Source organism: Notothenia rossii (genome assembly GCF_949606895.1).
Source record: "Notothenia rossii genome assembly, chromosome: 4".
Lineage (NCBI taxonomy): Eukaryota > Metazoa > Chordata > Actinopteri > Perciformes > Nototheniidae > Notothenia > Notothenia rossii.
Genome location: NC_136902.1, coordinates 9055718 through 9073492, shown reverse-complemented (window position 1 = coordinate 9073492; position 17775 = coordinate 9055718). Strand labels below are relative to the sequence as shown.

At 40.8% G+C, this 17775-nt stretch overlaps 1 protein-coding gene across 1 annotated transcript in view; it reads right to left on the bottom strand.

Annotated features, from left to right (window-relative positions):
- Nucleotides 1–17775, bottom strand: part of plekhg5b (pleckstrin homology domain containing, family G (with RhoGef domain) member 5b) — a gene marked incomplete at its 3' end in the record, with an annotated part of 59752 nt that overhangs the window by 29489 nt on the left and 12488 nt on the right. The window contains exon 2 of the mRNA XM_079679384.1: nucleotides 17397–17473. Coding sequence (XP_079535510.1) covers nucleotides 17397–17473 — 77 coding nt within the window. The remainder of the gene's footprint in view (nucleotides 1–17396; nucleotides 17474–17775) is intronic.

The window sequence follows — 17775 nt, the reverse complement described above, 5'->3', positions numbered from 1 at the left end:
CCAGATATTTGCATACAAGAACCTTTTCTGGGAAATACTCATTATAGGGCGGTAAAAATTATGATGGTTAATCTAGGAGCTGATTTTCAAAAGGAAAAGTCATGATGTATTTCTCTTTTTTAAACAAGAAATTATCACTGCAAACATAAAAACCCCAAATGTATCATCTTTAAATTAGTTATTTAAGTATTCTATGAAATTCATTTTGTAACGATTTAAGACAAATATTTGTAAAAGTTACAAATCCGGACATTGGAGAAGCCATACAATTGTTTGGTGTTTTTTTGCAGCTGCTGGAAGACTGAAAATTACGGAAGAGGATTAGGGCCACATTAATTTTTTTTTTTGGGAGGATTTGAAAAAATCTCAGAATTCTGACTTTTTTTTCAGAACAACATTTTAATTTATTTTTAAGTCAGAATTCTGAGATTAAAGTCAGAATTCTGACTTTTTTCTCCCTAACATTTTTATGTTTCTTTGTTCTGAGTAAAAAAATCAGAATTCTGACTTTTTTTCTCAGAACAAAAAAACATAATTCTTTTTTTCAAATCCCCAAAAAGAAATCCCCAATTTTTTTTTATGTGGCCCTAATCCTCTTCTGTAGAAAATGTCATTTAAAGTAAGAAAGAAGAAAGGCCAACAGCTTTCCTAAATGTAATCAGCACTTCATTGAAATATGCAACATGTTAGTATTCTCAAAACACCTCTCTCCAACCTCTCACCTTCATGCATGAATCTACTCGATCAAATAATTGATAACTTTTGAACTGCATTAAACACTCCAAAATCTGCTGCAGCAATAAGCGTGAGTGATTATCAAATAAGAAGTTAAGAGAGCCTGCAGAGCGAGGTTCCTCTTGAGCCGACAGAGCAGGGTCGACCTCTGCTACATGTCACTTTTTTTTGCTACTTTTCTCCAATTGTTATCGTCCTTTTGGGAGCAGAGCGTTCGACCCTATATGGCCTCTGCAGAGGGCCTGCTCTCCTCAACACTACACAGAGTTGCCATCAGCTGTGACCCAGTAGGTGGGATTGAAAACAGCATCCAGAAGATCAAAGGGGGGATTCTGGGCAGGCCTGGCCCCGGAGTCTGATTTATTTTTCAATAAATAAGCGATGCATCTGTTGAGGAGTGGCACAGCGGAGAGCTGCTGCTTTCTTCTGCTGCCATCTGTCCTCTGGCCGGGCGAGGAGTTGGGAGAGGAGAGCCAGGGCCGACTTTTTAACAGCGGCCATTATGCAACAACACTGCCTGCCTGTTCCCTATTATCCTCTCCCCTTCATTCTGGTACCGCACCGCCTTCGCACACATATGGATTTACTCAAACGGAGGCACTTGTTGTGTTTCCTCCCAATCAAGCCTGTGTGTGTGTGTGTGTGTGTGTGTGTGTGTGTGTGTGTGTGTGTGTGTGTGTGTGTGTGTGTGTGTGTGTGTGTGTGTGTGTGTGTGTGGCTGTTGCCTAGACACATGTTAAGTATGTTCATCAAAAGGACCCGCAGTGGTTAAATGGCGGCGACTGTTCATTCACTAACCAACATCAAATGTTGGTCGAGGAGGGTTGTTAAACACGGGATGATGTCATTCGAAGCTGCTCAAAGTGAAATTAAAATAAAAAAAATCAGGTGTAGGTGTACATAATGAGCCCCATATGGAATACTGTACGTTTAACCACATGTAACCGATTCTTTAAAGATCATGTCTGCTTTTAAAAAAATACAGGGTTCAACAGGGCAAGAAGCAAGTCAGAAAAATTCTTTAAGCCCCGCCCCCTGGTTACCGTTGCTAGGCCTGAGAAGCTCTCTCCGGAATGTCGTTTACAATGATGACTGACATGTTGACAACTCAAAATAAGTAGACATTTAAGATAGTTATCAAAAGCAGGGTTTCATTAGCTTAAACAGCGCCTTCATTAACATAATGTTATTAGCTGTAATTAATAAGCTATAGTCTACACTTAAAGGAAACATACATGCGTTTCTAAAAAGCTTTATTGCCTTTCCCTGGGAATCTAAATCTGCATCTTGAATTGTTGATGATGCATTTACAAGATATCAATCAATTAACAACTTTATTAATCCCTCAAGGGGCAATTGGTTATGAGCAGCAGCTTATATATACACAGATATATCATTCTAATTTACACGATATATAGTTCATAGCATCACAATAATAAATAAATAAATAATCAAGTTAAAAGCCTTTCAAGAATTTTAAAGTTTGAGTGCAGAAGGGATGAATGATTTTGAAAAGCGATTAGTCTTTAGAGCAGGTAGAGCATATCTTCGCCCTGATGGCAACTGACGAAATTCATGTGCAAGAACATGACCTGGAGAGTTCAGAAGGCTCTCTGCTTTCCGCAGAATCTGTTGGTTACAGAAGGAATTGAAGTCTCTCTGTTCAGGCTGTTCCTGTCTTTCAGAGTAAGGCTATGGAACCAGCAGATAAAAGAAAAACAAATGAATGAATGCTTGGTAAAAACGACAAAGAATGAAAGGCCTGACAAAGAAAGAGTTCAGATATAACATCAACAGCATTGTGTTTGTGTTGTAGAGATAACACTGCATATGTAAAAAATGTTTGTAATTAGGTTCTAATGATATCAGGGTTTTGTCTAAATCTTACTTTCGGTGAGCACCCTCATATTTTTCTAGAAAAACCGTGTAATATAACCTTGTTTGGATGTTTTGGCTGTGGCAGTAATCCTAATGCTATTTACTGTAAGCCAGTTAGGGGGGAATGTATGGCTTTCATTAGAGTAGACGAACACAGGTAAATTCACTTTTTTGCACTCTTTATGAAGTGATTTTTGAAGTTCGAGGGATTCCAAAACATGGAGAGAAATCCAAGTGAGGCATATTTACCTAACTTTGACAACACTGTTTGCGGATACATCTGAAAGTAAGTGCAACTGTAATTGTGCTGAGCGAACACGTACTGGAAATGAAGTCATGAAATTGTTTCTGTGTAAACGGTTTGGGTAACAATTGGCCTTTGTTTTATGTCGCTATGATCTCATGTGTTGCCCTTTCAGTTTTTTTTTACGTCGGTTACTTTGTCTCCAAATCAGTGTATGAATAATTTGCTTGTTTGATAATAATCTGAACACCAGGTTGATTACATTCTGTGTAATAGTACATATCATGTCTTAATGTTACCCTCCTCTGCACAGTGACACATGATGGAAGACCGGCGGTTTTCCCCAGATTTCACATTATAGACATTTATAAGAAATGAGCCCATCTTGTGTTATTGACACACTGATATCTTTTTAACACCGCAGGAGTGAATTACTCCCCCGACGTCCATTAGGGAATACAATCTTTAGCATTTCCCGTTATAAAAAAGAAGCGATGAACAAATATGTGTCAACTCTCCAGTGATTTACTGTCCTTAAGATACAACAATACGACCTCTGTTGTCTTTACCACGCAAACATTTTGAAACCAGACACCGCTCAGGTCCGCCTGACAGCACTCCAGGTTTGAGCTTCTGCCACAGAAACAACAAACTCAAGAGCAAACACGCTCACAGGAAACAATGAGACTCCTTTTTGGGATGTACTCTAAGCATTCCTGTGAAAGGTATGTTTCAACATGCAGCCAGTGTTTGCCCACAAAGAATATGACCCATCATATCCCACAACTTTGCATTCTTTCAACCAAAATTAGGAAAAAATGTAAACTGCAACAACAACTGACGGGATATTGTTTTGGCATCTCTTTAAAGATTGTATTTAGAAGAATTTAAAACGCAAATAGGACATTTTCTGGAGTTGTTTGTTGATCAGCTGAAAAGACATCTGACCCCAAACCCCCGCAGCAGAGTCAAATATTGACATGACACCCTAATGACACATGCCACTGTCACAGTGTCGTCACTGACAACAACAACCCACTCAAGCTGAATGTAAATAAGACAGAAACATCCCGAAATCCTCTTAGCGCCAAAGAACTAAACACCAGGCTCAACTTAGATGCTCAGCTTAAGATGATCAATACGACTTGTGGAGGAAAAGACACCACTCACCAGCAGCTGGTCTCTTTCTGCTCTAACAAAGTCAAGTGTACCGACTGCTGTCTGCCGGCTGGACTGTGACGCAAACCTGCCTTCCTTTCCATAGCTTCAAGGCAGGAGGAGAAAAAAGGAGAGATAGACAGGCGGGCGGTGAACAAGACCAAAAAAGGAGGAAGTGAGCAGGAGGGGGGGGAAACTGGGTATTCCAAGATGTATGAGAACTTTGGAAACCACTTCAAATTTGGTGTAGGAATATGGAAAAGGAGGAAACTCTGGTGGGTGCCAGCGGGTAACACTGGTCAGTTGATATAAGAAGCAGATGTGAAATATGCAGACAAAGGCAAACTTACATTTGACTCAAATGCAAGGATTTGCTGCCGTTCCTTGTCTCGGAATAACAAGAAATCTAAATGTTTGGGTCCTGTCAGCCGAACAAACAGACATTCATGAAGTCACTCTAAGATCTAGAAAAGCCACATCTTAACCGTTTTCTGATCGTTGCTACTTACAAATCAGAGAAGATGAATCAATGACCAAAACAAGTCCTACTTAAGTTCTGCTAACCTTTTTTTTTGCAGAGAATGAATGAAAACTCCGACAGCACATGCTAATGCAGCGACACACACTCAGCACTTCCATATGTTCTTCCATTAAAGTGCTCTCAGACTAAAGTCCATAAGAAAAGCTTGTTCTTTACATTACCCACCATAGAAAGCTCCAGTTTCTGACGAAAGGCAGCCTCTTTGAGTTGTCAGTGGAAGAATCAATCAATATCTCCGGTACACAGCAGGTGGTGAAAGTTTAAGTCCCAAACAGGATCGAAGTCGTGAGCGTCAGTGAGTTTCAAGTTCTTAAAATAACCGAGTTAATCTGACAGACGTGGAGGATTGAAAGAGCGTGTCGATGGGGCTGAGGGGCTGTTTACTACTGCGGTCTACTGGGAAGACACACACATGCACACAGGGTTAAAACCATCAACCCCGCCTATCTGCTCAATCACACACCCCCACAAACACACACACTTCCTGGCAGAGTGATGTAAACTCCCACCAAATCGGAGCTTTTTTTCTCCTGAGAAACGGCTAAGTATTCCTGTTGACGTCTGGTTCTGTGGTAATGCAGATGTAAATTAAAGTCAGCAGAAGAAGAACATTTGTGTCAATTAATACTTGTGGTAGACTCCCCTGCTGGATTTGAACTCTGACCCTGAGGGGACAGAAGGTTAAAGAGGGAGTTCAGCTCTTCAAAAGTGCTGACTGGAGGCAGATAGGGAAGTGAATGTGTTTAAACAACCAAAACCCATACATCGGTTCAATCTGGATCTGTTTTGAAATATAACATTTTAACAAGCAGGTTTTTTCTTTCTCTTTAGTACCTTGAATACTAATCTGAAATAAATGCCTGTGGTGGGGTGTGTAATGGTAAAAGATGTAATCAATTGTAGTCGTTTAAAAAAAAAAAAAAGGGAAAATCCTAAATATTTCAGTCAATAGTTAACGTCCACCTCCTTCTATGAACACAGTTGTGTAATGTCTCTTGAGGCTATGTCATATCTGAGAGAAAATAACCCTGATTACGCCACAGTGCGGTCTCACCTTCAGAAAATCCTGCAAGCATTCAGAGCTACAACGGGGATTGTGTCAGTTATGTCTCTTCAAGAAAAAAGTAAGTATAATTGTTCTAGCCTCGGAAACATGAGGATTTTTAGTGGGTTTCAAAATGATAGTTATTTTTACATTTTTAGGTTTCAGAAAGTTGCTTGGATAAACATGCCATTTAAGGACATCCGTAAGTACAATGGCCATTTCTGTTTACCACACAGAGGGGTTCTAATGAAAAGAGATCACGTTGAATTGTGGGAAAAGTAGTATACATTGTTTTTAAAGCTTGGGAACTAAAAAAGGGATATATTTGTATATGATCTTTTTGTCCTGATTCCACCAATGCTGTTTGCAAAAAACATCTAAAATTCCCCCTTAAACAAAAACATTCTTTGATTCTAATATGTGAGAATTTCCCGTTATACTATAATCGCCATATCAATCAAAAATAATCATCAGTTTCTCCCCTTGTGTGGTATGATATGTGTCTGTGTGTGTGGGGGGGAGAGTTTAGTGGGAGTGTGGTGTAAGAGTGAGTTTGAGTTATGGCCTGATGTTACATTCTGCTGCGCTGACCGCAAACACTCAGCCCAATACTCTCTGTTCTTTTGTCATTCAGGTCAATCCGAGATGAACCGTGTTTAAATCCCCAGCAATTAGCTAGCTAACAAAAACAATTTGAGCCCCCTGAGGCTGAGGGCCGTGTGTTTGTAGTAAGAGAAGAGAGAGGGGGGGGTGAAGTAAGTAATGCCCAAAGCCCACCTCTTTTTGTCTTCAAAACAAGGCAACCTGTTGAATCCATGTGTTCCCCGCCACCCCCCACTGTCAGCATTAATTAGGGGGAGGCTATAGTTAAAGCAGTGGACAGCAGCAATGCAATTATCCTCGAGGATTAGTCCCCACTGCCACTGCCATTGTTGGCGGCTTGAACACGAGTGGCCTTCCCTTGATGCCCGACCTTGGCATTAACCCTTAGATAACCATAATCCAAATACTTCAAGGGAGAGGTTAAATAAAGGGGGAACAACTAAGGGAAATGTCAGCAAGGATGAGCAAGGTGGTGTGAGAAAAGAAGAGTAGAAAAAGAGAAAGGATTAAAGCCAGATATTTCACCCGTGACGATGCCGATGGAAGTTCCACGGTTTCGTGGCTAGCTCCAGTTAGGAGTGATTTAGAGCACGCCATAATACCACGTTGTGAATTGGAGATTTTTCAAAGCTTATTATCGCCTCTCTAACTAAGCAGTGCAGGCTGACAGCATTTCATTAAGCAGGGGGTTGTTTACGCTCTAAAAAAACACACGGAGCAAACCAACAATTAGTGGGGTTAGCTTCGCATGCGAGGGATTTAGCGGGGTTGTTCTCACAAATCCATCTCCTCACTGGGAGACTTCTCTTAAGTCTTTGAACCCCGGCTATATTGGGCGGTCCATACAGGGACGTTTCCATCGCAGCCTCAGTCAGGTGCCCTCTTCCTGTTATTCCCCTGTCTGCCGCGACACTGCTTCCTGACTGGGATGCTCCTGGGGGTTGAACTGGCGTCTCTGGTACAACACCCATCACAGCTTTTGTACTTCCCTGACCGCACATCGTACGTATGGACAGCACATAATTCAGTGTCCTCCAGCTTGTTTGTTATTGCTGGATGCCCGTCCAACTGGTTTTCTTTCCACTAAGGACTGATGAACAGATATGATCTTTCTTTCAACACTTCAGTGGTGAAGCAACATTATTTTTGAATCATTTTGATCTTTAACCAGGTGTTCATTACTTGGTTTATATACATAACTACCGAAAAGACAAACACTTCATGAATTGCTTTTAAAACGCTTTGAATATAACACTGTTTTGTTGCCAATTAGTTCAACATTTCTAACGGGAGGATTTGTGTAATTTTGTTAAATGTACGCGGTCTCGCTTTAGGATGTGATGCAAACGGATTTCACCAGAATCAACAAGTGTTTGATGCTCCAGATAAAAGAGAAAAATAAACCTGTGACGACATACTCTATGTTGTGTTTTGAATTTCCCCTGAAATCTGACATTTTGGTGTGACCTGATATAAAATGAGTCACTATTTCAGAGTCACTTTTTTCTTCTGGACTATCACGTCCCATAAGCATGGAAAAGTACAGCCTCCTTGATTGAGAGGGAGTAGTGTTACATACACTTATTAAAAAAAGTTATTATCGACTGACGTGTGAGGTACGAGGCCAGCTGGTACTCGACAGAAAAAAATATCATTACGCAAGACATCCAGTCTTTCCATGAAGACGTCAACAAGGGCTGCTCGATTATGGCAAAAATCATAATCTCGATTATTTGGGTCATTAATTGATATCACGATTATTAAAAACGATTTACTTTGAAAACATCAATTTATTGGAGAAGAAAATGTGAACAGTATGTTTTTAACAGTTGATTACCGTGAACTTTAAGTATAACTCAACTGAAAAAAAAAAAAAAAAGTTATAATAATAATAAAAAAATTATCGTTTTATTTCGATTACGTTGTTTTCGTAATCGTTGCAAGCCATAATCGTAATTGCGATTAAAATACGATTAATTGAGCAGCCCTAACGTCAACCTTCCTTTTGTCTCACACTGGTTGCTTTCACGAAGCTGATTACTGCATTAAAGTGTGACATAAACAAAAAAAACTCTAACAATGATCTCAAACTAATCCATTATAAAAACACTGGACCTTTACAGAACGGTGATAAATGGTCAATCAGGAACAAGGTGTTAGAGTGCAAGAGAGGGCCAGTCAGTCTGATATTTTTTCCAGCAAATGAAACACTCAGAAGCAGCTGCCTAGGATCACCTTATCTGGTTGCACAGAAAAAGTTTGTAATTTGAATTAATTTGATTCGATATTTTACAGGTCCAAAAAAGTCTGGTACATTGTACAACCCCCTAGCCAACTGAGCTACAACTCGTGGACTCAATCTGGCGTCTGCAAGCAAATCCTTTTTTAGGCATGGCTCTATGGGTGTTTGGAGATCAGTTGGTCTGGCTGTGCTTCACGTTGGTCCAGACTGAAAGATCTCATTAACTCTTAGATTGATTTACACACAACTTCTGTAAAAGCATTCACGGCCACCAGGTGATGAATCTTCCTGACTTTTGTGAACCCAATCCTTTTTTCCTGTCCAGCACCATGAGGTTCACCATTGTGCCTCAACAACTATTGAATGGATCCCAATAATATTTGGTACGGATATCTATGTCATTCAAAGGATGATCTATGATACCTTTGTTGATTCAGTAAATGTTTAATTTAGAGCCATAATTAGGTTAAAAAAATGTGTCTAATACATTGGTACTAAAATAGTAAACATCAGAGTGTTAGCATTAGCATTTAGCTTCAAGAACTGCTGGGCCAAAGTACATCATCCAATAAGCCATCATTAAGCTGATAATGAAATCAAGGGAGTTGTGTACTTTACGTAATGGGATAACCATTATAATTATACTTATATTAATATTTATGAACTTAGCAAAAATCTGCCAATATGTAAAGATGTTGAAATGATAAGAAATGAATTGAAGACTTATTTTAGTGCAGCTAAACAAATAACTAATACTGACATGCACTTCAAGTCTAACCAACCAAACTGCAGGAGAGACTTTGTTCAAAAGTGGCAGGCAGCCAATAATAATATCAACAGACTGACTGGTACATAAACAAATCTCAGCATAAGGATAAATTTGACACACAGTACTTGAGTGACTTTTATAACTCAAGACTGTAATGCATCCATACTTAGATTTGACAGCTTCTTCCTCTACAGAATAACCCTGCTTAAGGACATTTTAATAACGACAGAATTCACATTTCTAGTGAGTCTTGCAGCAGAAAATCTGTGTCTCTTCTGTGTGTGAACACGTGTCTGCATGTGAGAAGGGATTGCTATGAGCATGCACGCCCCCCCTTAATAAACAAATTAACACCAGTATCTCAACAGCAGGCATCACGCTGAACAGTGATTATGTAACGTTTCCTCAGAGCTCCTGTAGTTTAAATGACTCCAGAGTAATCAGAGCATTGCAGACCACCGTTTCCATTAGTAGGCTTGCATTACTTCATAAAGTAAACTTTCCAAGGACTTTATAGTTATAGCTTAGCTCACTTCCTGTCAGGCTTCATTTTTCCTCAGAAAACCAATTTCAAGACTCTGAAGTGTGCAGTTACTAAAGTACAACACAAGCTGTGAGACATGCAAGTGCTTAGCAATCAAGGACATGTTGTCCTTTGTTGAATATTCTGCTACAGCTTTTGCACCAAGAGTAAAAGAAAAACAAAAATATAGGAAGGAAAATGTATCTTCAAAAGCACCCCAGGAAGGATGAGGAAGCATGAAGCGGTTTTAAACGGTCAATACCATGCTGAGTGACTTACTGCTCTCACCTGGCAGGAGACATGAATCCCTGCAGGCTGAAGGATGGACTACAATCAGATGAGTGGGAGGGTGTGAGTGTAACTGCAAGACACCCACACTTGAATCCATCTCTTCCAGGAAATACCACCTAATACCTTGCACCCTTCGGCTCCTTGACACCTCCAGAAAGTGGGCATTGAGCACGATGTGAGTGTTTACTTAGCAGCCTTAGCAGCTCCCTGTCAGTGTCAGTTAGGTGAGAGTTTCAGCCAAGCAGGTCAGTGGGAAAGGAAAGCAAGGTCAAGTCAGAAAAGTTGGTGTCTGCATTTGTAGGAGAAGAAATACAAAAAAAGAACATTTCATTCCACAGCTGGTAATCAAGTGCAGAGCTAAAGGTTAAATGATTCAACCGCTAGTAATAAGGTGATTCTGTGGGAGGTTTATCACTTCATCTCCTGCGTGCTTCTATGACTAATATATTACTTCCTTGTAAGCTTAACCAAAGGATTACTCATAATCAGAGCCTGAATGAGACAATAGAGGTGGAGAAAAAGGGAGAGAAGGAAGCCAATAGAAACACAATGGTGGAGAGATTCGGGAGCATGTGACAGCATGAGACACACAAGCCAGGTTTCCATCAAAGTGCAAACTTTAACAGATTTTCAGAGACGACGTCATTCAAAGACTACAGATTGAATATCGACAGCAGAGAGAAGAAGGACTGAAAAAGAGAATTGATGTGTGTTTCATGTGTATTTTGAGGATGTTTACAGCGGTACTGCAGTGGCTTTCTTGCACCATAGTAGGGCTGTACCCGAATATCCGAATATGCGTTCGTTGGTCAACTATTCGGGTTTCAATTTCTTTATTCGGATATTCATTTAATAATTTTTTTCCTAAATGTATGCTATCAATAAAGGCGAATTGCCAGATTCTTATACTATATTTATACTTTTGAATTGCACTGTTAAAATGCGGAAATATAAACAATCTCAGCCTGGGCTCCTGACATCGCTTTCACTCACAGTCACGAACGAGAACGTCCACGCTTCACCTCGTTTCACCCTAATGCCGAAGACTTCAGCTGTGTGGGACCATTTTAAATTGGACGACGCGCTTCTGCTTAACAGCGTGTTGTCAGGTGTCTTGGATTCGGAGCGTGTTATGAAATCTTTTGAAAATATTTTTTTATTAAAAAAATAAAAAATCTCTCCGTTCCGAATATTCGCTGCTGATTACTACCGAATATCCGGAGCCTGAAAAATGGTATTCGGGACAGCCCTACACCATTGGTCGTGAAGCATTGGGTCATGGCTGTAAGAACCAGATTGGGAATACAAGCGGCCACAATTGGTTTTCTCTGGAGGTAGGCTGGCATCTCCCTTTGGGATAAGGTGAGAAAGGTGCCAGTTGAGATGGTCCGGGCACCTGGTAAGGATGCCACCTGGCCGACTCCCTGTAGAGATGTTCCAGTCACGTCAAGCTGTGAGGAGACTGAGGGCAAACCCAGGACCAGGTGGGGGGATTTAATTTCCAAGCTAGCCTGGGAGTGCCCTGGTAGCCAATTAGAGGTGGTTGATGTGGCCAGGGAAAGGAAACGTTTGGGGCCCTATGTTTGAACTGCTTCCCTCCGCGACCAATCTACAGATAAGCAGTGGAAAAGGGATGGATGGAAACAGTCTCAAAGATCAGTCAAAGGTTTAGTGTTTTCATCTGTCGTTCTGTGTCTTTTAATAGAGCAAAAGCTTAATATGCAATTGACAATAAGTCCTTTGCTTCATTCAACTTTTCCACCTCGTAAAAGCATAAAAACATTTTTCCCATGCAGTGATTTTTCTATATAAACGGCTGCCATTTTTATTCCAGTTTTTTGATTGAAAATGTGTAGAAAGCATAGAGAAAGGGGAGGGGGGGGGGTACTGAAAGTTGAAGTCAGCAGACTGAAACTTCTCATCCTTTTTTCTTTCTGCCAAACCGCAACTTTCTTCACATCATCGCTGCACCTCCAGCTGTTTGGGCAGGGAGGGGCGCGTTGTCAAAGCAACCCACTCCTTTCTGTTTGTCTTGTCTGGTCCTGTCTTTTCAAAGCCGAGGGAGGGAGGGTGAAGCAAAGAGGGGGAGAAGAGAGGGGGGGTGAAGCGATCAGGGATAATAAGCCCTTCTCTGGAGTCTAGATCCAGGGAGCAAGCTCAGACTAGCACTGAGCGCTAACCAGCGTAATCTGAAATGAATCCCAGCAGCTCGGCCAAGTCCTGATTGATTGCACGTCCTCTTCCAGTTGGACACCTGCAGGTTGATTTGAAATCCTAGTGACTTTTGAAAACCCACAGCAAAAGCATCCAGTAAGCCCTGTTGGAAACACATGTGTCGGGCCATCCAAAAGGCCTTTCAGTAACCTTTGGAGAGCTCTCGTGTGATGTGGTGACGGCATTGAGCTCCAGCACAGATATGACACCTGGTGTGATTTCAGTGACTTATGGTGCAGGTGAACTCATGGAGTTTAAGCCAGTCATGCTTTGAGTCAAAGAGACGCAGCCCTGCAAGAAGCTGGGAATAAAACGGTTTAAATACAATGAAGTCTGAGATCCTTACGCTGTCTTTCCGTCATTGTCTGCTGCCAAGCCGCCAGCATATCAAAGAGACTATTCGTAGTATTTTATAACGATATAAACTCTTGAAGCGAAATATAAAATCGTCATGATTTCTCTTTTTCTGAGTAAAAATGCCTTTTTAATCAAATTGAGTGGGTGGCGGAGGCAAAAGTTGTATTTATGTTCCAGTTTTTCCTAGAAATGTGCCTCACTACTTCTGCAGCAAATGCAAAGAGGGAGAGCTCTGCAGGGAAGAGAAACAGGAAGATCTAATCAGTGCCATGATATCGCCCCCTGCTGTTTCAGGCGTGTTACAGGCAATGCTTGTATAACTGTTGAGCAACAGCAGCCATAAGATTGAGTTATTAGAAAAATATGGTGTCAGAAACACACCGCACAATAAATTTGATTTTATTGTGCTAAAACTAACATGACTCACCTTCAAACTGCTCTTACTTCACACCTCGCAGTAATAAAAATCAGCAGAACATTTCGAATTGTGACATTATGGGATACCCACCTTCACTAGGTGAGAAATGATCATTGTGGGGTCATGTGTTGAAAATTGGAATAATGACGCAATAATTGGAGCTCTGACAGCCGACTGATTCATCTAAACACAGAATATTTTCCACGACTTTCATGATTTCCTCCAGCCAAATAAATCATGACCAAGGTATGACTGTCTGAATTCATCAGATTTTGTTCCCTAAGTTCAGCTTTTTGTTTTCACCTCAGTGTTGTTTAATGTTTGGATTTACTGTTATCAGTTTTTTTCCGCTGAGGCATGTCAGAGAAACCGGCTTTATTCTACCTGCTCAGCATCAACCCGTAGAAATATATACCAGCTGGTGAACACAGTGGAGCACTCAGCTGCGTAAAGGCCAGCTACAACAAAAGGGAATACTGGACCAAAGTGTATTTTTTATTATATTATAACTTTTCTCTCTTCAACCCTCCTGTTGTCTTCGGGTCAAATCTGACCGATTTACTACTTTCATCAATCATAACTTTTTTGTTTTACATTCGTTTGCATTAAGGCTTTATGATATCCTTCACAGTAGACCTTTGAACATATACATATGCTGATTACCACTTTCATTGAATTTTGGATGATTTAGTCCCCTTTGTAACAAAGGTCCGGTCAAAAATGAAGGCCATAAAGAAAAGGAATTAGTAACCATCCGGATCAGATAAAACAGGGGTTCCCAAACTTCTCAGCCCGTGCCCCCCAAAATAACAGTGCCAGAGACTGGCGACCCCATGTCGACGGGGGGGGGGACGGGGTGCTCGTGAATTAATTTCCGCACAAACACTGCGCTAGTGGATTGTCAAAGAGGGGAGCCTTTATAAAAAAAAAAAGGAAACATTTTTTTTTTTCCATTTTTATTTTGTAATCATCTCGCGACCCCCCTGAGATAAAACACCCACACAAACACCCACACCCACACACTCTAGATGTGTCCCCCCCCACTTATGTGCCCATCCCGCCATGTGAATCACACCTGGCACACACACAACAATTTGATACATTTCCCGCTCTTATGTGCCCATCCCCCCACATGGATCACACCTGGCACACGCAGTACATGACATGTTCAGTTTCTGTTCTTTGTATATTTACTGCAGTTTCTAATGTATACCAGTAGTCTGATACAATATTTACAGTTTGAAAGGGTTTTAAATTACATTTGTTGATGATTAATGGTTTTTGTGTTAATGTAATAGCAGTTAAAACAGGACCGGTCCAATTTGAAGGCAAACACCAAAGTAAGGGGGGGGAACACGAAGACAATAGGAGGGTTAATGCTTTTTTATGCATGCTTTTACATAACATTAAGTTGTCTTGAGCTCTTTTTCTGCTGTAACAACTTACATTTCCCCTCTGTGGGACTAATAAAGGTAAATCTGATTCTGATAAGGTGGACATAAACAAAAATCCAAATGAATGATCTTTTCTTAATCTTCATCTGTTGGGTGTTTAAATAGACAAATATTAGCTGATACCAACTTTAGAGCTTGTTTTGTTGCCCTCTGACTTACATAAACAAAAATGCAATGAACTCAGGTTAAATTACCTTAGTTGAAAGTGTTATTTTGCTAATAGTTCAAAAATACTTTTGTCCCACCCTTTGTCTTTTAACCTATCCCCCTCCTTTTCTGTCTGTCCGTCTTTCCCTAATCTCCTTACATAATACCTCCGACCCTGACCCTGACCCAGGAGACAGGTGGCGTCAGACATGCTTTGTCCCGCACTGATTCCCCCCTGTGCCACAGCAGGCTGTACACAACACAAAAGAATACACATACTTTAATAATACAGCATGTGAACTAAGCTTCCGTCTCATTAAAAACTCTGCCACTACAAAAACTCGAAATCTTGCCAAGTATCTTTGTCGAATATCTAGTCAGAATATGTCTCTACACCTGATTTAAGACATAATAACTTCAGAAGTGACACGGCAGTGAGATATTGGGTCTTGTTTTTAGACAATGCATCATCTTGTTAAGTCAAACAAATCTTATTTTGATTTGTATCTCAGATGAAACACACATTTCTTTACATATTTTTTGAAAATCACCAACTAACATCAGAAATTAGAAAACCTTTGAGCGTTTGCGGCTTATATTGTAACAACATTTCCTGATGAATAAAGTTCTCCCAGCTAATTACAAGATCTGATTTATCTAAATATCCCCTCTTATTTCAAGAAATCTTACCACGCTAATTTCCCCTTGATCTATTGGCAGATTTGTGTACTCGTTTCAAGTGAAAACGGCTTGTTTTCATTATTGTTTAACTTGTTTTTGGAGCAGCATTTTTTCCAGTGTGTAAACAAATCTTTTTTTAAAGTATGGAGCTTGTCACGCTTTCATGAAAAAGTTGGGTTGGGAGACTCAATAATGTGCGGAGTAAGGAAAGGGTAGTTCAGGTTAAGCTCTTTGGCTCTCTCTTCCTCCGTACTTTATTATTCTCAGTTACCATGGAGGAGAACTATATATACCAGTCTCCTCTCTCCGCGTGCTGTCTGGATGCACTTTCCCTCTGTCATTTTCCCTTCCCATTGTTTCCACTAAGAGGACAGGAGGGGACATCATCCCCGACTAATGCCCAGCTCGACTGGCAGGTAGGCGACAAACCTAAACAGCCCACAGGTCGTCAGAGGGACCAGACACTCTGTCGGGGTTTTCTTCTGGCCAGACACCCATTTTCAGAAACCAGTGGCTTCAAAGGAAAAATTCATTTCACAGTCTAGTGGGCAGACACAGAGCCCCGACACTCACGCCCATTTGAACACCTAAAAGACGAAAAAACTAGCTTCACCGCTGTGCTCCCAACTTGCAACACAACCCAAGAGAGATGCAATAACTCCTGGGTAAATCCGAGAAGGGGTCAAGAGATTAGGGGGCCCTGGAAGACTTATGGGGACCGGGTCAGGGTGTGCTTCTTCATTTTAAAGCCGGTTCATTTTTAGTTTCTGTTCAAAAGACAATAAAAAACACCTTGAGGTGATCTGTTGGCTTACAGGTTTGAGGATGGCCAACATCAAGTCCTGTAAATCACTACGATGATTGTAATTGTCCTCTGACGTCTTTATTGGTAGAACCACAGCATTTGTCAGAACTTCCCAAAACCATAACAAATCCATGTTTAAAAAAAAAAAGGAGCCTTTTCAGGTTAAAGCTTGGTCACTTTTAAGCACAAAAACGACTTGGACAGGGTAAGGATAGATCATGGTTTGGGTTCAAATGACTACTTGGTAAAGGTAAGAGGATGTTTGTCATCATGGTTACAGTAAGGACTACTTGGTTCAGATTAGGGAATGATTATGGTCATGGTTACAAGGAGCCAACATTGCCAGTTGTTGGGAAACAGGAAACACACGGCAGTGTTCGTGGCAAAGGCGTTGTTTTGTTAACCGATTCAAGCACCAGACATCCTCTCAGACCTTTATCTCACTATTTCCTCTCTCACCCCCCGACTACAGATAATTCCTATGGACACTAGATGTTGTTGCCACTTGTTTGATTCAAAGAACTTTTATTGAAACAGGGGAAAACAGTCTCTAATCACAATGTTCAACGATCGTTCCAGTCCAGCAAAAGACCCTTGCTACATGTCATTACCCATCATTATTTCTGTACCCTCGTTTTATACTGTCCACTATCTAAAAAAGCATAAAGTGGCTCATCACAACTGTCATAGTTCAATAGTTTGTGTCTATGTGAGTTTGTTTATTTGGCACAAAAGAAAGCTAGTACCGGTAGTTTGCAAGTTAAATGACAAAATTGTTCAACTTGTATCTGTCTGTCCAATAAAAGGCTACATCAAGCTGTGGATTAGCTTAGCATAAACAGTGGGGGAAATGTGGAAAAGGCCACATATAGCGAAGGCTTTAGATTCAGCTTTTGTAAGAATTAAACAAACAAGATATAACATTTTAATTAATGGGTTTTTAGGGCTGTTCTAAGATAATTGATTCCTTTGGACAGACGCAGACTGGCTGTTTTTACCTGCTTACAGTCAATGCTAGGCTAAACTAAGCTAACATGCTGCTGGCTCTAGCTTAATAATAACAACATTCAGTAACGAGAGCAGTCTTCTCATCCATTTCTCTGCAAGTAAATGTTTTTTTCCCAAAAATGCAAAGCTATTCCTCTTACTGAGACTTGAAGTGAGCTGAATATGATTACACTTTCATTCCCAGACATTACGGCACTCTGAAGATAAACCTGCTGACTGCTGCTCTGACATCACTGTCCTTTTTTTAGTTGACCTGGTGGGGTCTAGGGTTTAAAGGTCTTACCTTGGAGGCCCTCCGGCGCTCGTGACACTCGGGGTGCTGGCACACCACCCAGTCCTCCTCCTGGACGGGCTTGTCATCTGAAACAGAACACACAGGTCAGTTTTTATTTATCACTTAAACACCAAACCAGCCCCCCCAGCCAGCTCCACGTCCATTAACACACCTTTCTTGGTAAAGCTGTAAAAACACATTGTAGACACGAAGACTGAAGTCGCTGCCAGTGTTTATATAAGGACGGAGTGAGAGAGTGAGAGGAGTGAGAGAGTGAGACACTCAAAACACTCTCACACAGTCCAAATAAGCTCTTCATTAAAAACTCTGTCAAGGGCATTCTGATATTAAAAGGGGTCCTTTTCATGCTTTGGGGTCTTCCCTTTCC